The sequence below is a fragment of the Haliotis cracherodii genome, unplaced genomic scaffold (genome assembly GCF_022045235.1).
Source record: "Haliotis cracherodii isolate W230 unplaced genomic scaffold, xgHalCrac1.p SCAF_6, whole genome shotgun sequence".
Lineage (NCBI taxonomy): Eukaryota > Metazoa > Mollusca > Gastropoda > Lepetellida > Haliotidae > Haliotis > Haliotis cracherodii.
In genome coordinates, this window is record NW_027266319.1 from 30,358,246 (window position 1) to 30,384,691 (window position 26,446).

The 26,446-nt window shown below is 41.6% G+C and overlaps 2 protein-coding genes across 2 annotated transcripts; both read left to right on the forward strand.

Annotated features, from left to right (window-relative positions):
* The first annotated feature begins 64 nt into the window (after positions 1 to 64).
* On the forward strand, positions 65 to 10,016 carry LOC139446359 (RNA helicase Mov10l1-like). The gene is made up of 8 exons (XM_071227697.1): positions 65 to 143; positions 1,268 to 2,070; positions 3,603 to 3,680; positions 4,309 to 4,426; positions 5,477 to 5,575; positions 6,610 to 6,756; positions 9,041 to 9,132; positions 9,842 to 10,016. The coding sequence occupies exons 2-8, from the start codon at positions 1,292 to 1,294 to the stop codon at positions 10,014 to 10,016; spliced, it is 1,488 nt and encodes a 495-aa protein (XP_071083798.1). The 5' UTR covers positions 65 to 143; positions 1,268 to 1,291.
* LOC139445201 (RNA helicase Mov10l1-like) lies at positions 9,845 to 25,643 on the forward strand. The gene is made up of 12 exons (XM_071226332.1): positions 9,845 to 9,903; positions 11,144 to 11,485; positions 12,566 to 12,675; positions 13,561 to 13,638; positions 14,547 to 14,702; positions 16,816 to 16,881; positions 20,254 to 20,418; positions 20,866 to 21,039; positions 21,595 to 21,744; positions 22,384 to 22,491; positions 22,901 to 23,041; positions 25,030 to 25,643. The coding sequence occupies exons 2-12, from the start codon at positions 11,173 to 11,175 to the stop codon at positions 25,342 to 25,344; spliced, it is 1,776 nt and encodes a 591-aa protein (XP_071082433.1). The 5' UTR covers positions 9,845 to 9,903; positions 11,144 to 11,172; the 3' UTR covers positions 25,345 to 25,643.
* Positions 25,644 to 26,446: the final 803 nt, after the last annotated feature.

The following is a 26,446-nucleotide window of genomic DNA, read 5'->3' on the forward strand; positions in this document are numbered from 1 at the left end:
CTCTCATTGCTATAAAGTATTTAAATAGTAACAAAGGTTCAAAGGATAAAGGCTCTAAAGGCAGGGAGTCTTTAAAAAACCTTCAAAAGGCAGGACTGCCTCGGACCCTGTTTGAGTGGATAGAGTTCCTGCCTGGAAAGCAGGTCAGTAGTTCAATCCCTGACTGTGTCATACCGAAAGATGTTTAAAGTTGGGACATGTTGTTTTCCTGCCTGATCCTTGGCATTACACTGTGTCTGAAAGGGATATTGTGCATGTTAAACTGTGGCATGGTATTTCAGTGAGCTGGCACTATAAAACCAGCTTTGGTCTGTGCTAGTACAAGCATTGACATTTACACATGTGCATGCACATTGCTATGGAGCAATAATCTTGAATACGACGTTTTAACCCCATTTCATCATTGGATAGGATTAAGATGCCTCTGTCCCTTAGCTAGCTTTTTCAGACATGGACTTGTGTCATGGTAGGGTGAGTTGAAATGGGGTTTAACATTGCACTTACATAGTAATGTGCATGCATGTTTGTCTGGGTGTGTGTGTTTCTGCTTGAACTAATGATAGGTCTTATAACAGAGATGCCATGCCAGAGTTTTAACTCGGGTCCCCCACTCAGAGCAATCCTTATCCCCTTAATGCCAAGCACCAGACAGGGTAACAACCAGTACCATCAAATGTCTTTTGGTATGACGAACCACCGACCTTCCGCTCTCCCACTGGACCATGGGCCGGTCCTTGTGTCATTGAAAGAGCATTCTGTGGTGACATTCTCTAACACTGTAGGTCCTACAATTTCAGGAGAGTATTCTCAATTCTCATGTCATCGGATATAAATCAGTTATTTCCCCATACACATACAATACACTGATTGTTAGGGATATGGTTCATGATTTCCTTATACCGACAGAGATATGTCACTGTTGACATTTGTGTTTGGTCAGAGACCATAGATTGAAATCGTTAATCGATCTCTGGTTTGGGTAATTGTAGTCTGGCCATTTATGGATGTCAACATCTACTCCGAAACGCTGTTCCTCATAATAAAGAAGTTGACATCCATAAATTCTCTTCCTTTTGTCTATCACCTCTAAATTCCTTTCAAAGACTAGATTGATTTTGTTGTTGCATTCCCCCAGAAGGTGGAATTTCATGACATGGAACGTCCACCAATTTTACAGTTTGATTACAACTGGTCTTCTAACATTCTCATTTTTCTGTAGGAAGTAACTGGTTGAGAAAATGTCAAACAAAACCCTGTCTGTTTTCAGTTTCAACACTGATATAGAACAGAGATGTTTTCTGCTCTGGGAAGTGTATTTAACTACTTCTTTAATCGAGAAGACAATGAAGACGATGACTCAGAAACCAGAACAGAAAATGTACAATCAAAATGGCCAGATTCCTCATTTATCGTCGAGGAGCAAGAGACTCAGGCTTTCAATACTAGACGTTTTGATGGCAAAGTGACGCATGTTTTTGGTGAACATGGGCTTGTTGATGGAGAAATCTATTTCACTTTAGACGGGCAACATAAGCCAGCAGTTGGTGATGCTGTTTCCGTTGTTGCTAAGCAACAGTATGAAGATGGAGGCTGGTATGCAGAAGAAATAACAGTTGTTTCCAAGTCATGGGAGGATGAGGAAGAAGAAACTGAATTAGAACGTAAATCCGCCTGTGTTGGTAAAATAACACAGCTTGGGAAAGAGACTGGGATGATTAACAGTGAAATGGAGTTCGAAATAGAAAACTGTGTTGAGAATTTCAAACCCTGTAGAGGTGACTGGGTAACGGCCGAACTGGAAACATTAAAACTATCGGAAGATGAGGAAAAAGTATCAGCAGTCAATGTTGAACCTTTACGTCAGTGGACGTTTGATGGAGATGTTTCGGCTGCGATGGAGGATCATGGGTATATTGATGGTGAGGTGTATTTTACCCTCGAGGTGTGTGTCAACAACTACCGGCCCAGGAGGTGGGATAGGGTTAAAGTGACTGCTATAGAGAGCCATCAGGGGAAGTGCTCCTGGCGAGCCACGCATGTCGTACCCTGTTCGAGTGATGATGGAGGGAGGTAGGTGACCATTATAACAGTCTTCTTCTTTGTGACAACATGGAACATTCAGTCTGGAAATAGGCTGTCAATGTTCATACTGTCGCAGACATAAATTCTTAAATGTTCTAGCTACCTTGCTATGCTTAACACTATCATAAGGTTACGCTACACAATCTAGTCAGGTGCAGGGCTCGATTTTTGGAACTTGATTTAACTTGCACCAGGTGCATGTTGACATGAAAAGCTTGTTGCACCAGGCTGCACCCAGGTCCCATATAGTTATCAAAGGTAAAACTTGGATGCATAAACTAGTCTAAATACTGTATTCAACATAATAAGCTCCCGGCTCTAATAAGCCCCACGGCGATATTTGCTAATATATTAGCTAGTGAACAATCCCATTTAGTACCCCTTCCGATTTATCAATGTACAAAAGACTTATATATTCGTGTATAATACGAGTGTGTTATATGCACCCTTAATTATGGGCAATTAAATTCTGGAAAATATATCTGTCGTGTATGATACGCACATACTTTTCTTTCGTATCATTTCAGGCTGTCAGCATTAAACCACAAAATTTATGATCTTTCAACTCTTTTTTTTTTTTCACCAAACTTATATTCTAATATTCTATGTTCTAATAAGAGCCCTCTATTTCTATTATTGAGAACGCCCTGGGCGCTTATTACGTCGAATACTGTAAGTAAAATCTCACATCACAAGGATTAATTATGTAGTATGGTTAATAAAGCATAAAGGGAAACTGTAGTAACTCCTCGTCGCCAATTTGTGTGGTAACTCCACCTAATAAACACTGTCAGTCTTTAGAACAGTTTATGTACTTCATAATGTTTGCATGTATAATTGCTGATCACCAGAATGATCGCCATGCTGCTACACGAGGGAGCATACATTGTATAATAATGTTCGATGTACATTAGGGAGTGAGATCTATTACAGACTCAGAGACAACACTCCAACGCTCAGTTGTCAAGCTGTCACCGTTTTAATTAAACCTCATATTCACCAGATGCCAGTCAGCATTAGCAACCCCACCTGCGTATTATACATGAATAAATATGTCTTGTGTACATTGATCAATCGGAAGGGGTGCTAATTGGGATAGTTCATTAGCCAATATATCAGCAAATATCACTGTGGGCGCTTATTACGTTGAATACGGTATGTGAAAGACATGATACAAACTTATGTAATCAGTTAACATGGTTAAGGGCATATTCCTATCTTTTACAGGCTGTAGGGGTCGCCGTGGGATTATAGCGCAGAGTTATACCTTTTTTAATTTCTAGGTTTGCCGTAGCAATTAGACACGTCAAGACGACGAGCATACATCTGGCGTACGGTGGCCTTGTGTTTGCCGTGTGGCTGCCCTGTGTAGCGGTAGCGTCAATCTGCTCGCATGGTCCCGTACGGCAGCCTCAGGTTTTCTGTCTCCATAAGTTCAAAATACACCAAAATAAGCTCTGGAACTCTTATAATGTCACAATGTCATGTAAATTGGTAACTTTCATTCATGTTCTAACCAGATCTAACCCAAACAAAGGCAATCGTTACAAAGCTGCAGGGTCAGGTGGATGGGTCATCCCGGGTCAAAGACCACAGAGGTGAGAGGTCATGATATTTATAATTTGGTTACAATGGGTACTTCTGTATCATCATGGTAACTGTCATGTCCAGTTTACCTGTATCGTAAAAGGTTGCAACACATTAGTTTTGCTGATAGTGAGTGAGTATCATTGAACGCTGCTTTTAGCAATATTCCAGCAATATCACAGCGGCGGGGTGGGGGGTGGGGGGGCACCAGGAATGGGCTACACACATTGTACCCATGTCGGGAATCGAACCCAGGTCTTGGGCATGATGAGCAAATGCCTTAACCACTAGGCTTCCCGACTGCCCCCCGTTTTACTAATACACAGTCCTATGAACTACTATTGTAAGTCTGTTATGAATGCTCAGTTCAAGATCAGACATACTGTTTGTGTATTGTTCGCCCTATAGTTCAAGGCCGTAGGTAACTGTTTTTGACAGGGGCGGGGGAGGGGCAAATATTTGTACAAGTATCACTTGTCCCCAACTTCATTCAAATAAAACTGTTTTCTATAAAACTGGCTACGGCACTGATAGTTTTAATATGAACAAATTTGTTAAGAAATTAATTGACAAGTACTGTACAGAGAAGCATTCAGGTGTCTGTTGTATGCACGTCGCAGTAACATTAATGTATTCTAGGTTTCAGAACAAACTGAAGCTGCCCCAGAAACTGCCATCATTTCCAGTTCCTGAGCGGTTACGTGACTGTGTTTGGTGTGACGGAGAGCTCACCCAACTCGTCCCTGAACTAGCACAGGTTGTACTCAACCCTCAGCTTCAGTAGATTGCCATAGGGACTTATCTCTAGAAATCTAGCAGTCTGATTGACCAGTTACAGTTACGTTATCTTGTCTGTACTGTTGTCATAATGTCGATGTAATCTGATTTAAATCAGATCTTTTACTTCTATGCTTCAAGATATCGGAACACTGCCATAAAAGGTTGCGTCAGGTAACATTGAGTAAATTTTGACCATGCTGTGGAATGCGTGGGTTCAGCAAATCAGTTGTCAGCCTTCTACAATGAATCAGCTTTATTTCTGCACCACACAAATTGAAAGCTGTTGCATTAAGGCTAAAAAAATGGTAATCCTGCATCATCAAAAAGTTTGCAGCATGTTTCGTTTTTATTTCCTTTTTTATTTCCGTTTTTAAGAAAAAACACAAAATTCATTAATAATTCCAAGTCCAACGGTAGTCAAATACTGTATTCCAGTATTTTACTCATCAAGCAATACTCACTCCAGTTGTTGTTAGTGAGTGAGTATGGTTTTACACGGCTTTTAGCAATATTCCAGCAATATCACTGCTGGGGACACCAGAAATGGGCTTCACACATTGTACCCATGTCGGGAATCGAACCCGGGTCTTGCGCGTGACAAGCGAACGCTTTAACCACTAGGCTACCTGACCGCCCCTATGAAGGGAGGCCCTTTCCCAGGTTGATTGTATACAACTTTTTATTGGGTTACCCAACAGGAATATTTAAGGATTTTTTTATTTAAAAAAAAAATGAAAATAAAAACGAAACCAGCAGCGAACTTTATGATGATGCGGGCGGTGCCTGAGAACCATGACTATTTTTTTAGCCTTGTGAAAAATGCAGAGTCCATATCCACATTGTATCACAAACAGGTGACAACAAACCTTAGTTATTATTTGTGTTATTTACTGGCGACACTAATATTTTGCTTGGGGAAAAAGTGTCAAAACTCATTGTTTGTATGTATAATGTGCACCCATCCTCTACAGAGGTGCACTTTAGGGTTGAACATGTAATAACTGATATGCAAATGCTAAAATGGCAGGTACTGACAATGGGCAACTACGTACAGAGGTTTTCTACTCTTCTGCACCTGGAGGAAATCCAGCAGGAGATTGACATCAGGCAGTTTGACCTCCACAGGGTGAGATAGTGTTTCAGGGTTACCCTAAGTGGTTTTGTCTCTATACTTACATTCCTTGTATAGCCAGCTTTAGTTGGGGATAGCAACTGGAACTAGTTTGATCGTCTGATAGCTCTATAGCCCAAGTTCTGGCAAGAGGCGACTCAATGGAAGGTGGTCAGGCCAGTGACTTGGTTGATTGATAGCATTGGAAGTTGCTCATAGTATCAATCACTGGATTGTCTGGTCCATCCTGTTGTTTACAGGCCTCCGTCATATACCTGGAATGTGGCATAAAACCACAATATTCAAACAGCTATGCTTTTAATGAGAAGAGTCCAAGCAGGGCAAAGGGAAGCAAGTCTGCCAGGGTTAAAAATTAACGCTAGCCCTCTAGCCCGGGGCTAGTACAAATTCCTGTGGGATAGTACAAATTTAAAAAAATCCCCATTGTTTTAACATTGCAAGGGAATTTCATCTTCACCTGGGCTAGTGAAGCTTTTGAGTATAGTTCTAACCCTGATCTGCACAGGAAATTGTGGTGCCTTAGACTTCTGGGCCACCCTTGCTGAGAAATGGCATAAAACTCGACTCACCATTCAGATAGTGATCTTTACCTTTCTTCAAGGTTTGATAAGATTTCACAAGTGATTTCAAACACTAAACCGATTTGTGAATCGAGGTAGAATAGGTCTTCAGCAACCCATGCTTGCATTAAAAGGCGACTATGCTTGTTGTAAGAGCCGACTAACGGGATTGGGTGGTCAGGCTCGCTGACTTGGTTGATGCATGTCATCGATCCCAATTGTGTGGATCGATGCTCATGATATTAATCACTGGATAGCCTGGTCCAGACTCGATTATTTACAGACTGCCGCCATATAGCTGTAATATTGCTGAGTGAGGCGTTAAACTACGAACCAACCAACCAACCAACCAACTAACTAATCACTAAACCTCAGTTATTGATAATAACTATATCCACTAAATGAAATATAATTGTAAGAATTGAAAACATTCATTGCATTTATTAGATTTAATCACCTGTGTTATAGGTGTGTTTACGTCGATGTGGGGCCTACCTGGCCCTTGAAGTCCCTGGCCTGGCTGAAGGTCGACCTTCTATTCTCATCGGGGACAAGATCATCCTCACCGATCCAGGGGACCCTGATGGACCATGCTATGAGGGTTTTGTGCATGAAGTGAGAGTTGCTTCAGTCAGTCTGTGATTAGTGATAATATGAGGGGATCTCGCACGAACTAACTTATGATTGTAGGTTCGAATCTTGGTTCATCCTGATTAGGTTTCTAGGATTGTCAGCACCATACCTGTACTCGTGATTACCACCAAAGTGGTAAATGTCTAGGAATGTTGGCGGGGGATATAGAAATGGCTTCAGTCCGTGTGTGTGTGTGCGTGTGTTTGTATGTGTGCGTGTATGTGTGCGTGTGTGCGTCCCGAAACCGTTCCGGAGCATAACTCAGAAACCGTTAAATATTTCTCTACGAAACTTTGCATGTCTATCAGACGCATGCTGAACTAGTGCCTTTTGCTAATTAGGAATTTTAATTTTTTTAATTTTTTTACGTTTCCATGGCAACAAGTTGGACTTAGGTTCTATAAGGGTGCTGTTCGTTTCCGGAGCATAACTCAAAAACGGTCAAATCCTTTCTTACTAAACTTGCATGTCTACTAGGCACATACTGAACTGGTGCCTTTTGCTATTTAGGAGTTTTATAAATTTTTATGTTACGTTTTCATGGCAACAAGTTGGACTTAGCTTCTATAGGGTAGAGTTTGTTTCCAGAGCATAACTCAATACCCATTCAATACTTTCCAACAAAAACTTTGCATGTTTACCAGACACATTCTGGACTGGTGCCTCTTGCTATTTAGGAATTTTAGAAATTATTATTTTTCACGTTTCCATGGCAATAAGTTGGACTTAGGTTCTACAGGGGTGGTGTTCGTTTCCAGAGTGTAACTCAAAAAACGTTAAATACTTTCTTACAAAACTTTTCATGTCTACCAGGCACATACTGACCTGGTGCCTTTTGATATATAGCACTTTTAGAAATTTTTATTGTTATGTTTCCATGACAACAAGTTGGATTTAAGTTTTAATATAGGATTGGTTTACTTAAGTAGTATAACAAATAAACTATTAAATATTTACTTGCAAAACATTGCATGTCTATATATAAAGCGTATACTGAACTAGTGCCATTTGATATTAAGGAGTTTTAGAAATGTTTATTTTAGAATTTCCATTGCAGCTATTTTGACATGGGCTAAGAGAAATGTTGGGTCAGTTACCTGGTTTGGGACCATAACGTGTTAAAATGGGCGGGGGATATAGATGACTTTGTCAACTATACGCTTGTTATCTGTTGGCTTTATCCTATTATATGATAAATATTTATATGATAAATTTTATTATTCCCCACAATACTCCTCAAAATGAAGTAATGTGATTGGAAAATAAGTAATCCCAGATTTTATTATCATTTGAATTGTTTGATAGGAATTACTTAAGAGTTGACGGATGACAAAGTAGACACAATTTATGGATAACAACTTCTTTAATACTGTAAATTTGATGTTTCGGTATAGATCCTTACACCATTGTCAAGCAAGACTTGACAATGGTATAAGGATCTATACCAAAACGTTGCCCTTACAGTATAAAAGAAGTTGTTATCCATAAATAATGTCTACTTTATGATCATTCTCTGGAAAATGAAACCAATTATCAGGGGTCGATTATCTGCTGGCGTGTTTGGCCGTGGCCAGTTCACACTACAAAGGGCTTGCTGAAACGTAAAGTAGATGGCCCGTCTGGCTAGTCAAAAGTGTGGCTATGTTTATAAATATTTTATTTGATCATCTTGGAAGAATGACAACTGGCCGCCATTTTGTAGTGATGTGTACAACAAAATCTTTATTTGCTCATGAGGCAAATGGAAGCCATTATTAAATCTCAGAGTGCAGAAAAAAAGGGTGAGGAGTTCAGAGCCCTGCAAGGTGGCTCTGATGCTTCCACCTTTAGTTGTAGGCCAGTTAGTTTGGAAGAGGGCCAGTAACTTTTAAAAGGAGTAAGATCTGCTGGCTACATTCAAATTTGTTGTTGACCCGTGAAGATTCCAGGGTAGAATAGGTGTTCAGCAACCCCTACTTGCCGTAAAAGGCGACTATGCTTGTCGTAAAAGGCGACTAACAGGATCGGGTGGTCAGGCTCGCTGACTTGGTTGATGCATGTCATCGGTCCCAATTGTGTGGATCAATGCTCATGATGTCAATCACTGGATTGTCTGGTCCAGACTAGATTATTTTACAGACCGCCGTCATATAGCTGGAATATTGCTGAGTGCGGTGTTAAACAACAAACAAACAAAAACAAAACAAATTTGTTGTTAAATCTATGCCTGGTTATGTGTGAAATGAATTAATTGGAACACAACTGATGGCAGTTGTTTGTTTTACAGATACACAGTAGCGAAGTGCTGTTGATGTTCAATCCTGAGTTCCAGGGAAAGTACAATGGAGAGGATTACAACGTGGAGTTTACGTTTAACAGGCAAAGTTTATTTTAAGCCAGTATTTCTTAGTTCTTGGATCACAGACATCATTGGAATCAGGAGATGTTAAATTAAAGGCACAGCAAAACAAATTGTTTTTTTATTAACAGGAAGTAATGGAGTGAGTGAGTGAGTATGGTTTTACGGCACTTTTACGGGGACACCAGAAATGGGCTTCACACATTGTACCCATGTCGGGAATCGAACCCGGGTCTTTCGGCGTGACGAGCGACCGCTTTAACCACTAGGCTACCCGACCGCCCCAGGAAGTAATGGAAAGAAACTCCAAACAGTATTTCTTCAGACACAAACTTTGTGTTCTTTCTTTCTTCTCTAACCCTGACAAAGTTTGCAGGAGCTTCTAGGGATCACAGTTGGCCCTGTTGTCTTAGGTGCCACAATTCACTGTGTATCAGAGTTGTATCCCTTGGGCACACCAGGAACCTGTGATGGTGAGTTCGAATCCTGGTTAGCCCTGATTATGTTTCTAGGTTTGTCAGCACCATACCTGTGCTTGTGGGTTTCACCGAAGTGGTAAATGTCTGGAACCTGCATCACTTTGGGCTTTTCTCCACATTAAGCTGACACGTCGTGATATAACTGGAATACTGTTCACAGCGGAGCAAAATCCAACTCACTCACTCCTAGTTCTGAAGACAGTGTTTGAGGGAGATAAAGTAATGTGATGGCTGTATTGTATTTCTGCAGGACCTCACTGCGCCGATGTCACCAGGCCATTACCCTGGCTGTCCGCCATCTCAAGGACACAGGTAAAAACTCTGACAACTTGACTGATATTATAATTAGGAAAGTATCCAATGTGGCTGTTTCCAAAACCTACAGCTTACAACAGATGTTCATGCCTACAATACCTCATACGTGACATGTAAGTGTGGAATGGGTGTAGTAGAGATGATAAGTGTGCCTCTCTCTCTCTGTCTCTCTGTCTCTCTCTCTCTCTCTCTCTTAAATAATGTGGGGGATATAGTCTCATCTTGTCTGTCTGTTTTGGTCCGTCCTTCCATCCATATTTGTTTCTGGAGCAGAACTCAAAAACTATTTCACAATTTTTCATCCAAACTTGGTACATGTATTAATCAGGAGCTGAAGTGGTGCCTTATGCTTTTTAGGAAATTTAATTTAATTTGTTCCTGTTTCCATGGCAACAAGTTTGATTTTGACTCTTGTCCATGCAGGTAGCAAAGGTACTGTAAGTCCCCATGGTCCCCAGTATGGTGGCCTACCTTCAGTTGCTGGCGATCTATAGCTCTTTTTATAATGTATTGTTCTGTCTAGTGATGTATAAGTATTTTTATGGTTCCATGCTAGTTTTAAATAATAATCTGTGATGAGTCTAGTTCTTTTACTGTTCCTTGTTGACAGGTTTTTATAGTTTACATGTATTTATTATGTATGACTTTTGAAAGTCACAATATGGCTGAGATATTGTCTGTCTGTCTGAGATATTGTCTGTCTGTACGTCCGTCCATCCGTCCGTCCGTAATCATTTCCTTTTCCGGGGCAGAATTAGAAAACCATTCAGTGTATTTGATTGAAACTTGGCAAATCTATCAGGCACATACTGAAGTGGTGCCTTTTGATATTTTGGGATTTTTCTAATTTATATTTTTTTAAATTTTTATGGAATGAAGTTGGTCATAGACTCAATTGGGGATTGGGTTCGTTTCCGGGGCAGAATTCGAAAACCATTCAATGTATTTGATCGAAATTTGGCAAAGCTATCAGGCACATACTGAAGTGATGCCTTTTGATATTTTTATTTTTAACAATTTTTATGTAAAGAAGTTGGACCTAGACTCCATTGGGGAACGGGTTCGTTTCCGCGACAGAATTCGAAAACCATTCAGTAGGTCAAACAATGTATGCTTCTAAAATAACATTCAACTGTTGACTCATTACATACAGAATTGCACATTTACTAGTGGTTACTTTACAGACAGCTGCCGGGGGGATATGTCATCTTTCTGATGACTCTTGTTCCAATTTCAGTTCTGTTTCCATCTTCCCTTGAAACCAAGATGCCACAAATTCAACTATCAAAGCCGTCTGCTGCACGAGATGTTGTCAAACTCCAGGCGACTTACACTGGCTTTGGTAGTGCCGACCAAAATAACAGTCACAGTCTTCCTCAAAACACATCAAAACATTCTGTAGAAGAGAAAGGTGCTGACGGAAATGGTAAATCTCAGTATCTGCCGAGCATCAACCCGTGGACACAGGACAGAATCCAGTTCTTCAACGGGAGTCTCAACAACAGGCAGAAGGCTGCTGTCATCAAAATTCTCCTGGGACAGAGTCGACCGTTGCCCTATGTTATATTTGGCCCACCTGGTATGGATGAGTTTGGTTATCTTTGATAAAAAAATACCGTATTCGACGTAATAAGCGCTAGAAATAGGGGGCTCTTCTTAGAGTATTATTTTAGTGAAAGCAACGAGTTAAAAGATAAAATCTGTGGTTTATGCTGACAGCCTGAAATGTTTATGTATGACAGATATATTTTTCAATAATGTTATTGCCAATAATTAAGTGTGCATATAACACATGAGTGCATAATAAATAAGTCTTGTGTACATTGATCAATCAGAAGGGGTGCTAATTAGGATTGTTCACTGGGCAATATATTAGCAAATATTGCTATGGGCGCTTATTAGAGCGGGGCGCTTATTACGTCGAATACGGTATGTTATAAAAGAAAATAAATTTTTTTTTTCATTACAGGGTGATTATGTTCCCTGGTGCCCACTTTCTGCCTCAGTCTCGATGTAAGGGTTATCATGAGTTGCTAGATTGGTATACATCATAAATATTGATTCAGGAGGCCAAGAAACTTATATCTGCGGGACGGAATCAAATGTGCTTTAACACATACAGAGCATCATCTGGATTTGGATATCAAGGGTGAAATGGCCCAGTACTTGGGGAAACATGTCAGAATACCTTATTTCACAGAAATGGAGGGCCATGTTTTCAGAGTAGCTTTGGAGTTTTATCACATACAGTATTAACCAGAAGTTGTAGTATTGCTTGATCCAGCCTTATCTCCTCCTAATCTCCTCATATAAGTATATACCGTATTAGACGTAATAAGCGCCCAGGGCGCTCTCAAAATTAGAAATAGGGGGCTCTTATTAGAATATTATTTTGGTGAAAAAAAAACGGAGTTGAGAGATAAATTTTGTGGTTTATGCTGACAGCCTGAAATGTTTATGTATTAATTGCCCATAATTAAGGGTGCATATGACACACGAGTGCATATTGTTCGCGAAAAAATCAGTCTTGTGTACATTGATCAATCGGAAGGGTGCCAATTGGGATTGTTCACTAGCCAATATATTAGCAAATATCGCCGTGGGCGCTTATTGTGTCAAATACGGTAGTAGCTGTTGCACTGTAGACGTTGTTGTGCAGGTACAGGGAAGACCATGACCATGGTGGAGGCAATCCTCCAGGTGTTCTCCCAGATCCCCGCCAGTCGGATCATAGCGTCCACGCCGTCCAACAGTGCCGCAGACCTTCTTGTGAGTCCAGGGATGAGATAGAGGTCGAGGGTCGACGCTGAAGGGGTCATCATGTTGGGTACTACTTAGAAGTTCCCCTTGGACCTTACTTTACATGACAAGTCAACTCTGTGTAACTGAACCATAGCATTGTTAGAATGCCTGAGTGCTGAAAATAGCTATCAAGGTTCATACGGGCTTAACAACTTTACTGGCCACCCTTGATTTTTTAGAGTCAAAAGCCTTGAAAACCCCCAAATTGTTTGAAAAGCCTTGAATTGTACAAAGTATAAACATTCACGACAGACATTTTATATTTTATTTTGGGGTTGTGAAAATAAATCTTTTGATGATCATACTGCCTTTTAGGTCTTGCGATTAATATATGGTATGGTGGATTTAAATATATATTGACAGACTGAGGTTAATAACCCAACTGCAAGAGAATTGAAAATGACAGTTGAAAATCCTTGAATCTTAGTGTTCCATATCTGTATCAACTGTATATCTGTTGGCTGTTGGCTGTTGACGCCGAAGACCCGTGTTCGATTCCCGTCATGGGCACAATGTGTGAAGCCCATTTCTGGTGTCCCCCGCCGTGATATTGCTGGAATATTGCTAAAAGCAGCGTAAAATCAAACTCACTCACTCACTCACTGTTGGCTGTTGGCTGTTGGCTGTTGGCTGTCTACGCTCAGATGGTGATGAAGGAGATGGGGAGGTTCCTTCTGAAATGACGTTACAATTGTGAATGGGCGCAGTTAAACTATCGTAATAGAATGGGGATGTTATACAATGAATAAACAAAGATAGTATTCAGGAAGCACAATGATGTTTGTTAGTAGATTGTTTCTAAAGTCACGAAGCCCATGTACCAGTTTTGTGAGAACTCTGTCTTGTGTGTAGGCGGAGAGACTTGTGGCCAGTGGCTTGGTGAAGGAGTCTGACTTGGTGAGACTGAATGCATTCAACAGGAGCCTGGAGGTACGATGGGGACAGTAACGTCTAAAAAGAAATTGATGAATCAGACTGGCCCTTTATTGAGATGCTTACCATTAAAGAAATAACACACAGGAAAATAGATTCCAAACACTACTAACTTTACAGTAGTTCTCCAACTTCGTTGGAGGTTCACTTGAAAAAATAAATGAGAAAAAGCCTTCACACCAATCCTGTTTTGATATTAAGTTTTATTAGAACCAGATGATAGTATTTTTTATTGGGTCTTATCTACTGTGAAAAAAGCATGGACACTACTTAATATTTGACAGGGATATTGAGTGGGGACTGAATGTGACTGACTTTTTGGACCCGTTGTCATACAAATAATTGTTGTTGAGTTTCGCAAACATTCAAAATATGACAGTCCCCCTACATAAAATTGATCAGCATGTAATGACTACACAACCATTTCTCGACATTTTCTGACAGCCCTGACAAGCAAAGACATATATATATATTTACTTTGTCCCCACTTTCCTACCCTCCCAGAACTGGTAACTTACTTATGTAACAGAAACATCTTCAAAGTAGTCCAAACACATTTTTTTCCATTATTCACCAACAATTCTTTTGAAAAACTGATAAATACAAAGAGGCTGAAATAGTATATAATGGTAGAACTTTTTCTCTCATACCAAACCTGAAACCAAAAGTCTGAAATATCCCAAGCAAGTCTACATAACTGTCACTTAGGCAAGTCTAGATTTTCCAGTTACTGAAATTAAGAGATTCTGTGGCCCACTTTCTATTTCATTCATAGAAAAAGGCAACTTTACCAAAATAATATTAAATTATTTTCATGTCAAAGAGTATATGTGGATTGGTGGAACTTCCATACAATAAATGTTTGTTTCTTAGTGCATTAATGTATATCGGTTTGTGATTTTCAGAATGTCCCTGACATGATAGAGAAGTACTGTCGCTATGGAGATGACCTTCAGATAATATCGCGGTACCGAGTGGTGGTGTGTACGTGCAACTCTGCTGGATCACTGTACACACTGGGCCTGAAGGCGGGACACTTCACCCACGCGTTTGTAGACGAGGTGCGTTGTAGGGCTTGCGTGATATACACAGTTGCAGTAAGATTCGTATCCAATCTCATGTAAATCAGACCTTAGTTCTCGCTACCATTAAACAAAGATCTGAAGATATCCCACTACGGGTCACGTCAGAACGACCTTTCTACCGACCAATCAAAACGTCGCTAACCAGATCATGAAAGTGACCTTCGGAATATATTTTCTGATTATGCAACCTCGAAAACTTTAACACAGGGTATTTCGAACGATAGTTACAGGTTTAACGACTGAATCCATACAAACTGGACCATTTATTAGCCATTCCAGAATGTTCTTTTGTTTAGGTTTCAAATTTTTAATCGAGAATTTGTCAAAATATGTTTTGAAGCGTAGTCACCAATTTGAAATTAGTGCTGTAAAGCACAATAAATCTGCCTTCTGATTGCTCATTCTATTAGTCAGTCAAAGTTCGCGCAAGGTAGGTCCGACGTGACCCGTGATGGAATGTCCTCAGATCTTTGTTTAGCGGTAGCGAGAGTCTGATTTTAATGAGATTGCATCGGTATCATGACAGTGAGTAAGATACCTCTATGCTTCAAGATATAGAAAGAATGACTTGATGAACTATGAAAGTTTAACATAGCAGAACATTCAGGTCCATGTTTTTTATGGAAATTCAGCTAACATGATAACAAAGACGACGTGCCCTTTATTGTGAACAAACACTTAAAAACACAAAGACACACTGAAATTTACTATGCACTGTCACAATACAAATAATGTATTAATAATCATGTAATGTATACATTCGTATCGATATTAGCCCACATTGTGCGCCTTGTGGTAAATATTGACTTGTGATGATTGGGCGTTACCAATCAGTGGTGACTGTCGGGGGCATGCTCTCAGTACATCACACTGCTTTGGCTGACCGCCTCTTTGGTCAAGTGTTAGAACGTCCCCCCGGAGAGTGGAAGGTCCGGGGTTCGATCCCTAGCCGCATCAAACCAAAAGACGTTAAAGGATGATACTTGTTGTTACCCTGCCTGGCGCTCGGCATTAAGGGGGTAAAACAAGGACTGGTCGGCTCGGAGTCAGTACACTGTGTCTGAATGGGGTATTTATGTTAGATAAAGAAGAAGATAAGTAACTGCACAAAGGACATCAGATGGTATGAAAATGAGTATGTCATCTTTTATATATGTATCCATTCTCCGTCAACTAATAAAAGTTCATATCAAGTTGTGAGTAGAGTTAATCTGACCGTGGTTGCTGGAAATAACGGTGAATTGGTGCGATCTACTGATCATTTTGACGAAATTAATGTAGACAATATAGAATTATATTTTGAATAAAACAAATAAAAAAGATTTCAAACATAAGTCCACATGTACAATGAACACTTTTTATAGCCACACAGTGTAAGTACATGATTAAATTGCATACTTCAGTACAGATTTGTTGACATGGTATTTCCGGTGTTACATGTCCACGGTAATGTCTTTGTGTTGGGAAAAAACCCTTCAAGACTCATTATTGCATGTATTATGTGCATACCCTCTTAACAGGTGATTTTGTTTTTTGAAAGTTTGCACTATACTCATGAAAATATGGTACTAGCAAAGGGAATAAAAGATTAATTTGAAACCACATAAGAAAAGCCAAGGTAGCTTCCCTCAACGTCATCACAGTCATGTGCCATTGGCATACATTTGTCAGTGTACATTTCTAATCTGACATTGTGACACAGATTAACAGGCCAAGCAGGGAAGCAGTGATATTGCACAGCTTCATTGTAATCCATGTACAGCCAAATCTCAAAGATTTGTGTGACGGTATTGACAATTTGGAACAGAAATTATCTATACACATTGATTTTGAGGAAAGGTAAATAATACCTAAAACCATTTTAACATGTATAACAAGGTCACAACTCTTGCCAGATTGGGATGAGTCATGTGACAGTCTAGTTACAAAACAAAAACAATACTAGTTCCAATATGGCCTCCTTCCAGCGGTGGCTGACATTTCACCTATTTGGTTGAAGCAGGTGGAGTGCCATGTTTTAGTATAGCCTCAGTGGAAATATGATCACTGTCATCTGTAGAGACCTGTAAGTACTGTATTTCTGTTTCAGGCTGGGCAGGCGACAGAGCCGGAATGTCTGATTTCTATAGGACTTGTGGCAGGAGCAGATGGACAGGTGAGACAACACTGTAAAGTGTAGAGAGCAGACGGACAGGTGAGACAACACCGTGTAAACTGTAGAGGGCAGACGGACAGGTGAGACAACACCGTGTAAACTGTAGAGAGCAGACGGACAGATGAGACAACACCGTGTAAACTGTAGAGGGCAGACGGACAGGTGAGACAACACCGTGTAAACTGTAGAGAGCAGACGGACAGAAGAGACAACACCGTGTAAACTGTAGAGGGCAGACGGACAGGTGAGACAACACTGTGTAAACTGTAGAGAGCAGATGGACAGGTGAGACAACACTGTGTAAACTGTAGAGAGCAGATGGACAGGTGAGATTACACTGTGTAAACTGTAGAGAGCAGACGGACAGGTGAGACAACACTGTAAACTGTAGAGGGCAGACGGACAGAAGAGACAACACCGTGTAAACTGTAGAGAGCAGATGGACAGATGAGATTACGATGTCTAAACTGTAGAGAGCAGACGGACAGGTGAGATTACACTGTGTAAACTGTAGAGAGCAGATGGACAGGTGAGACAACACTGTAAAGTGTAGAGAGCAGACGGACAGGTGAGACAACACTGTGTAAACTGTAGAGAGCAGACGGACAGGTGAGACAACACCGTGTAAACTGTAGAGGGCAGACGGACAGGTGAGACAACACCGTGTAAACTGTAGAGAGCAGACGGACAGAAGAGACAACACCGTGTAAACTGTAGAGGGCAGACGGACAGGTGAGACAACACTGTGTAAACTGTAGAGAGCAGATGGACAGGTGAGACAACACTGTGTAAACTGTAGAGAGCAGACGGACAGGTGAGACAACACTGTAAACTGTAGAGGGCAGACGGACAGAAGAGACAACACCGTGTAAACTGTAGAGAGCAGATGGACAGATGAGATTACAATGTCTAAACTGTAGAGAGCAGACGGACAGGTGAGATTACACTGTGTAAACTGTAGAGAGCAGATGGACAGGTGAGACAACACTGTAAAGTGTAGAGAGCAGACGGACAGGTGAGACAACACTGTGTAAACTGTAGAGAGCAGACGGACAGGAGAGACAACACTGTAAACTGTAGAGGGCAGACGGACAGGTGAGACAACACCGTGTAAACTGTAGAGAGCAGACGGACAGGTGAGACAACACCGTGTAAACTGTAGAGGGCAGACGGACAGGTGAGACAACACTGTGTAAACTGTAGAGAGCAGACGGACAGGTGAGACGACACTGTGTAAACTGTAGAGAGCAGATGGACAGGTGAGACAACACTGTAAAGTGTAGAGAGCAGATAGACAGGTGAGACAATACTGTGTAAACTGTAGAGAGCAGACGGACAGGTGAGACGACACTGTGTAAACTGTAGAGAGCAGATGGACAGGTGAGACGACACTGTGTAAACTGTAGAGAGCAGATGGACAGGTGAGACAACACTGTGTAAACTGTAGAGAGCAGACAGACAGGTGAGACAACACTGTGTAAACTGTAGAGAGCAGATGGACAGATGAGATTACACTGTCTAAACTGTAGAGAGCAGACGGACAGGTGAGATTACACTGTGTAAACTGTAGAGAGCAGATGGACAGATGAGATTACACTGTGTAAACTGTAGAGAGCAGACGGACAGGTGAGACAACACCGTGTAAACTGTAGAGAGCAGATGGACAGATGAGATTACACTGTCTAAACTGTAAAGAGCAGACGGACAGGTGAGACAAGACTGTAAACTGTAGAGAGCAGACGGACAGGTGAGACAACACTGTGTAAACTGTAGAGGGCAGACGGACAGGTGAGACGACACTGTGTAAACTGTAGAGAGCAGATGGACAGGTGAGACAACACTGTAAAGTGTAGAGAGCAGATAGACAGGTGAGACAACACTGTGTAAACTGTAGAGAGCAGATGGACAGGTGAGACGACACTGTGTAAACTGTAGAGAGCAGACGGACAGGTGAGATTACACTGTGTAAACTGTAGAGAGCAGATGGACAGGTGAGACAACACTGTGTAAACTGTAGAGAGCAGATGGACAGATGAGATTACACTGTCTAAACTGTAGAGAGCAGACGGACAGGTGAGATTACACTGTGTAAACTGTAGAGAGCAGATGGACAGATGAGATTACACTGTCTAAACTGTAAAGAGCAGACGGACAGGTGAGACAAGACTGTAAACTGTAGAGAGCAGACGGACAGGTGAGACAACACTGTGTAAACTGTAAAGAGCAGATGGACAGATGAGATTACACTGTGTAAACTGTAGAGAGCAGACGGACAGGTGAGACAACACTGTGTAAACTGTAAAGAGCAGATGGACAGATGAGATTACACTGTGTAAACTGTAGAGAGCAGACGGACAGGTGAGACAACACTGTGTAAACTGTAGAGGGCAGACGGACAGGTGAGACGACACTGTGTAAACTGTAGAGAGCAGATGGACAGGTGAGACAACACTGTAAAGTGTAGAGAGCAGATAGACAGGTGAGACAACACTGTGTAAACTGTAGAGAGCAGACGGACAGGTGAGACGACACTGTGTAAACTGTAGAGAGCAGACGGACAGGTGAGATTACACTGTGTAAACTGTAGAGAGCAGACGGACAGATGAGATTACACTGTGTAAACTGTAGAGAGCAGACGGACAGGTGAGACAACACCGTGTAAGCTGTAGAGAGCAGATGGACAGATGAGATTACACTGTCTAAACTGTAAAGAGCAGATGGACAGGTGAGACAAGACTGTAAACTGTAGAGAGCAGACGGACAGGTGAGACAACACTGTGTAAACTGTAAAGAGCAGCTGGACAGATGAGATTACACTGTGTAAACTGTAGAGAGCAGACGGACAGGTTAGACAACACTGTGTAAACTGTAAATAGCAGATGGACAGGTGAGGTGACACTGTGTAAACTGTAGAGAGCAGATGGACAGGTGAGGCGACACTGTGTAAACTGTAGAGAGCAGACGGACAGGTGAGGCGACACTGTGTAAACTGTAGAGAGCAGACGGACAGGTGAGGCGACACTGTGTAAACTGTAGAGAGCAGACGGACAGGTGAGGCAACACTGTGTAAACTGTAGAGAGCAGACGGACAGGTGAGGCAACACAGTGTAAGCTGTTGAGCTGGTTGTCTGGGTGATATCACACACCAGATCAGAAAGCTGATTCTGTCATTGTATCCCAATTGTGTGGATCGAGTCTCATGATGTCAGTCACTGGATTGTCTGGTCCAGACGCAATTATTTACAGTCTGCCGTCATAAAGTTGGAATATTGCTGACTGCGGTGTTATGCAACAAACAAGTAAACCAAACAAACAAAGTAATTGTTGACACAAATAATGTAGCTTCAAGGAAACATTTTATGTTTGTTTCAGGTCATATTGGCAGGAGACCCCAAACAACTCGGCCCAGTGCTCATGTCCAAGTATTCCAAGATGTATGGGCTTGAGTTGTCTTTCCTTGAGAGGCTGATGGAGAGGTCGCTGTACATGAGGAATGAGAGGCTGTTTGCAGACCATGGTGGATTTGATTCCATCCTGGTATGCCCATTTTCCATATAACACTTGATGTATGCAGGATGGTTTTGCCACTTGTTAAAATTGTAAGTTTTCCAAGAGACAGTTACTGCAGCCATGCGTCCATGACCTCATGGGTTTCTCCAAAGGGGTAAACATCTACGATCTGCATCACTTCGGGCTTTCCTCCCTCTGGAAGCCTTGATGAAACTGAAATACTGAAGTGGCCTTAAAGCCAACTCACTTACTTCTCATAATTCTCTTTCTCCAATTAAATGGTTTTATTCAGTTCTAGCCCAGAAGGCACTCCTTTGGCTATTGCTGTCTGTTACCTAGGTAACTGTAACTATCTCTATCACTGAGGTAATGTTAACTTTTTCTGTCACCTAGGTAACCATAACTATAGCTATCACCTTGGCAACCATAACTGTGTCTGCCACCTGGGTAACTATAACAATGTCTGTCACCTAGGTAACCATGTTGGTGGAGAACTACCGATCCCATCCTGCCATTCTGGCGCTGCCGTCCCGCCTGTTCTACTTCAACCAACTGGAGGTGGTATCTGACCCGGCCCTGACTCACGCTCTGTGCGACTGGAACATCCTGCCCCATAGGAACTACCCCGTCATCTTCCACGGACTCAGGGTGAGAGCATCTCAAGTTCGTTGATATCCTACGCCAGAGATTTTAGAGCGTAACAGCTGACTAGTTAATCGGAACATTAGTGTGACATGCATGATTGTGTCACCAGTGATCATTGCCTGGGCCCCTTTCAACAAAGAGATCTTTTCGCCAAGATAGTAATACCTCCCATACTTATAAACAGAATTACAACATTCATAGCACTAAGATTTCTTTGTTGAACTGAGGCCCTGATCCTGCATATTGATGCTCATGCAATAAACCACTGGTTGATGAGTACAATTTGGGCCTGTATAGCACCCCATGGGAGTCAGGGGTAGAATAGATACCCAGGACTGTGCTTGTTGGTTCTACATTAAATTACTTACTGAACAATAAGTACCCAGTATGCAAAGATCGAAGTTTATTTTATTAATGAAAAGCTCCAAATCACACAATGTATTGGCTGGGGCAGCTTTGTGACCCATTAGTGACCTATAAAAAATCTTGGCATCTATAGCCAACGTTTTTTTTGGCAAAAAAGTAAGTTATGATCCAACATTTTATTTTAATCAACAGGGAGAGGACATGCGTGAGACAGACAGCCCATCCTGGTTCAACCCCATGGAAACCGTCCAGGTTGTTCAGTATCTCCAGAGTCTGCTGAACAATCCACAGTACAGACTGACGGTGGACGACATAGGAATTATCACACCGTACAGGAAACAGGTGAGTTCATCATACAGACTTTATTGACTTTATTACCTCTCTCCCCAGGTTGAGAAGATCCGTCTACTGATAGACAAACTGGATGTGGACATGGTGAAGGTGATGATATTGTGTTTATACCCTCCCCTCAGGTTGAGAAGATCCGTCTACTGATAGACAAACTGGATGTGGACATGGTGAAGGTGATGATATTGAGTTTATACACTCTCTCCTCAGGTTGAGAAGATCTGTCTACTGATAGACAAACTGGATGTGGACATGGTGAAGGTGATGATATTGAGTTTATACCCTCTCTCCTCAGGTTGAGTAGATCTGTCTACTGATAGACAAACTGGATGTGGACATGGTGAAGGTGATGATATTGAGTTTATACCCTCTCTCCTCAGGTTGATAAGATTCGTCTACTGATAGACAAACTGGATGTGGACATGGTGAAGGTGATGATATTGAGTTTATACCCTCTCTCCTCAGGTTGAGAAGATCCGTCTACTGATAGACAAACTGGATGTGGACATGGTGAAGGTGATGATATTGAGTTTATACCCTCCCCTCGGGTTGAGTAGATCTGTCTACTGATAGACAAACTGGATGTGGACATGGTGAAGGTGATGATATTGAGTTTATACCCTCTCTCCTCAGGTTGAGAAGATCCGTCTACTGATAGACAAACTGGATGTGGACATGGTGAAGGTGGGATCGGTGGAGGAGTTTCAAGGACAGGAGAGACAAGTCATCATCATATCAACTGTGAGTGAGATGTTCATAAAGTCACCTGCAGAGTGTTCATACCCTTTAGATAACCGTTCATCGCAAACTGTTGGACCTACTTTTTCTGCATCAGATTTCTTAAAGATTTTGAAGGAAGGCAATCCCAGGTCACGAAAACAATAGATGTCTCTTATTGTATAAAGCTCACCTATTTCAGTCCCATTGCAAGGAAGGATTCTGTGATCATGGTTCGAATCCTAGATTATGATCCTCGTTTTGTCAGTATGGGTTTCACCAAAGATGTAACATCAAAGAACTGCATCACTTCAGGCTTTCCTCCCACATTGAGCTGACGTTGTGTGATCCCAAAGTGATGTTAAACCAACTCATTCATTATTCTGAAATCCTTCCACCATGTTTCATTGTTTCTTGTGTTCTATTCAAACAGGTACGTGCCAATGAGAGACTGATAGGCTTCGACGTGCGTCACACGTTGGGATTCCTCAGCAATGCAAAACGTTTCAACGTATCCATCACCCGTGCCCAGGCCCTGCTTATCATTGTTGGAAACCCACATGTTCTGTGTCAGGTGAGTGTATCTCGGCTATGCCTGAACTCAGCTGACAGTCCTGACAGGAACCCATCCAGCATTGCAGATCCCATCCTCGATGATCCAGTGTATTATATCTCTATTGGATTATGATACCCTGGGCCCACTTGCACAAAGAAATCTTATCGCTAAGGTGATCGTAACTCCCATATTATACATAGGCTTACGATAGTCTCAGCCCTAAGACCACTTTGTGCAAGTGGGCCGTGGACCTATTCTCTACCAAAGCTTCATTCGGAAGTAACTTATCTATATCTAACACAGAATTTCTCTTACTCATGACTCATGAGTGGAATCTAATTGGATGGCTTTTTTCTGTGTCATATCACTAAATCAGATCTGTTCTAGTGAATTGGTCCATGGTATTTATCCTAATAAAAAGGGGCCGTCGGGTAGCCTAGTGGTTAAAGCGTTCACTCGTCACGCTGAAGACCCGGGTTCGATTCCCGACATGGGTACAATGTGTGAAACCCATTTCTGGTGTCCCCCGCCATGATATTGCAAGATATTATAAAAGCGGCATAAAACCAAACTCACTCACTCACTATCATAATAAAATGTAGATATATGGCCCTGGATAACAGAGGATGTGTTGATCAGTAAACACTCCTGTTGAACCCAGTAGAGGGATAAGCCCACAAGTTCCCATTAGATGAACATCAGATGGTCACTTAAGAATTCACTTTCATGTATGGGAGCTATAGAGTATGAACCTGAATAGAGTGAGGGCCAAATTGTATGAACTGTATGTAAGTCAAATCTTAAGTGACCAGTGAAATCAATTCTTATTACCGTTTTGTACGTCAAAGGATATATACACTATTTCATTCGGTACATGTGACATCTTGTCACATGGGGTATGTATGCTCAGATTGCTCTACAGTCACATCTTTTGTACCAGTGTTCGGTTACAACAAATGGATTTACATAATATCATTAGATAAGAAAGGTCTGTTTAGAACTACCTCAGTAAGTCAGACAGTGTGAGGTAATATATATACTTCAAATACTACCTGTGAAGATCTGGGTTACAATAGGTCTTCGGCAACCCATGCTTGTCGTAAAAAGCGACTAACGGGATCGGATGGTCAGGCTCACTGACTTGGTTGATGGACGTCATCGTAACCCAGTTGCATGGATCGGTGCGCATGATATCAATCACTGGATTGTCTGGTCCAGACTTGATTATTTACAGACCACCATCTTAAAGCTGGAATATTGCCAAGGGTGGCGTTAAACTACAAACAAACTTCAAATACAGGCCATCAACATGGCCGACACGATCAACGTGACGGAGATATGCAAAGTTGTCGGTGAACCTGTGGTGATTGTGTTAGTCATCATTGATCAGTTGGTTGATGATTCAAAGGTGATTATAAAGATATGTCATATGGATACTGAAGGAATTCAGAGATTGCTGTAGAATGTTGTTGGCTGAGCCGGTCAGTCTAAGCACGGACTGAGACGATTGTTAGGGTGTGTATTTATTAGTTTTGTTCAGAAGGATGGGTTGTAGCAAGGCTATTCCATCAGAGGCAAGCAGCCAAACAGTCTTACAATATGTACAAAAATGTGGAAGTTAAAATTAAAGTATCTTAGTGATCAGCAAAAATGCTTCTGTATTTGTTTGTGGTGGGCAATTTCCAGGGGTTTCTCCAGGAATGTGGAAGTGGGAAGTAGACTATGGCTGACTGTGTGATGTGTGTCAAACTGAGACATTATCCCTGTGAAGTTAGGGGGATAAATGCTGGTTTGATACGTCATGAGGTTTTTACATGGATTTAAATGACGTGGATCATTTTGCTACAGGGCAGACCAATTTGAGGAGTAAAATAATATGGCTTCATTTCATTCAAGCTTTCAGCCAAGAATATTCTCAAGTAGTTGACTGACAAACTTAATGTATCTTATCTGATTTTGAGTAACTATGTATCTGAAGATTTGAAATGAGATTTGCATGTCTGCAGGATGACAAGTGGCGTTCCTTGATCCGGCACTATGTGGACAATGGTGCTTATGTGGGCTGTGAGGTGCCAGACTTCTCCCACTATGGAGACGATAGAAAGCAGGACGGTCAGGAGCAATCAGAAGCAGACGACACTTGTGTCACCACAGAGCAAGGGCAGACAATTACTGAGACTGTGATAAAGACCGGGAGAGCAGACACCCCTAGTTCAGCACAGGAAACTGCCAACAATGTCGCTAAAGAGCAAGGACAGGCAATGACTGGACTCGGTGAGACGGTGGCAAAGAACAAAGGGGCAGACACCTCCATTTCTTGACAGAAAACCGCCATCAATGTTGCAATAGAGCAAGGGCAGACAACTACGTGATTCGGTGAGACTGTGACAAAGCCCAAGAGATTAGACCTCTTGTACTGCACAGATGACTAGCAATGCCACCACAGAGCAAGGGGAGACAACTACTGGACATGTGGTGTCAAGCTCCTTCCCAGGGCGTGACACCTTCGTTACACTCTCGGTAACATCGCTGCCACCAGTGTGGGCGCGGCCATTACAAGAATCTTGAAATTTGCCCTCTAACCCCAAATGTAATAACGTTTATATGTTTATGTCTTTGGGAATGCTATGATATTTCATTTTGAAAAGGTTTACGACTGACCATGTTTTCCAGATGAATTTACTTTGTTGTTTTAATAATCAGATTGGTTCAAGATTCCAGACTAACGAAAAAAACAACCAACTTCTCCCTTACGTTCTTACTATATCAATAACACGATAGTTTTAATGAAACAGAAATTCAAATTGACAAACTTAGAAAGTAATTTAGCAGCGATAAGTGTTTTCGGCGTCACAACAGTTGTCACTTGTTTGTAAACATAACGGTCATTCGGTTGCGAGTTCAACTCCAAGCATGGTTGTGGCCACCTATTCACAGTAGGGAGTTTTGACTGGTGGCAGTGATAGTATAGAGAGCTCTGCGAACGGGCTATCGCTGTGAGGAGCTTGATGTGGTGTGAGGAGCAATGGTTTCTTGTGTCTATGAAACTGACGGAAAAAGAGCAAAGGGAGACAAATAGGAGTGATATAGATTACTGTGACTTGAGTGAAAAGAAACACATACATATCTGTTGGTCCGAGAAGCTAGTGAAATGTGAAAAATAGTTTTTGCCACTATCTGGTTGAGTTTGATTTAAGCAGCAGAATGAAAGAATATGAATGTTAGCAATGGAGAGTGTATTCTGTCCATTTCAGTTTGAAATGCGGTGAGGGGGTCATCTTCAGTTGAAGTGAAAGGGGTTACATACACTGCTCACCACGCATTTTGGGACATTGTGTTTTAATGGATGTGATCAGAAATAGGGTCTGAGGACAATGAAATTATTATTTCTTATGACATTTTACTGTTTATCATACATGTAGT

Excerpts from the sequence above, each read along its gene's own strand:
- LOC139446359 (XM_071227697.1), top strand. The coding sequence starts at position 1,292 with ATGTTTTCTGCTCTGGGAAGTGTATTTAACTACTTCTTTAATCGAGAA. Across the intron at positions 5,576-6,609 it reads GGCAGTTTGACCTCCACAGG|GTGTGTTTACGTCGATGTGG; the intron begins GTGAGATAGTGT and ends CCTGTGTTATAG. Across the intron at positions 9,133-9,841 it reads GTGGAGTTTACGTTTAACAG|GACCTCACTGCGCCGATGTC; the intron begins GCAAAGTTTATT and ends GTATTTCTGCAG.
- LOC139445201 (XM_071226332.1), top strand. The coding sequence starts at position 11,173 with ATGCCACAAATTCAACTATCAAAGCCGTCTGCTGCACGAGATGTTGTC. Across the intron at positions 16,882-20,253 it reads TGGCAGGAGCAGATGGACAG|GTCATATTGGCAGGAGACCC; the intron begins GTGAGACAACAC and ends TGTTTGTTTCAG. Across the intron at positions 23,042-25,029 it reads ACCCACATGTTCTGTGTCAG|GATGACAAGTGGCGTTCCTT; the intron begins GTGAGTGTATCT and ends GCATGTCTGCAG.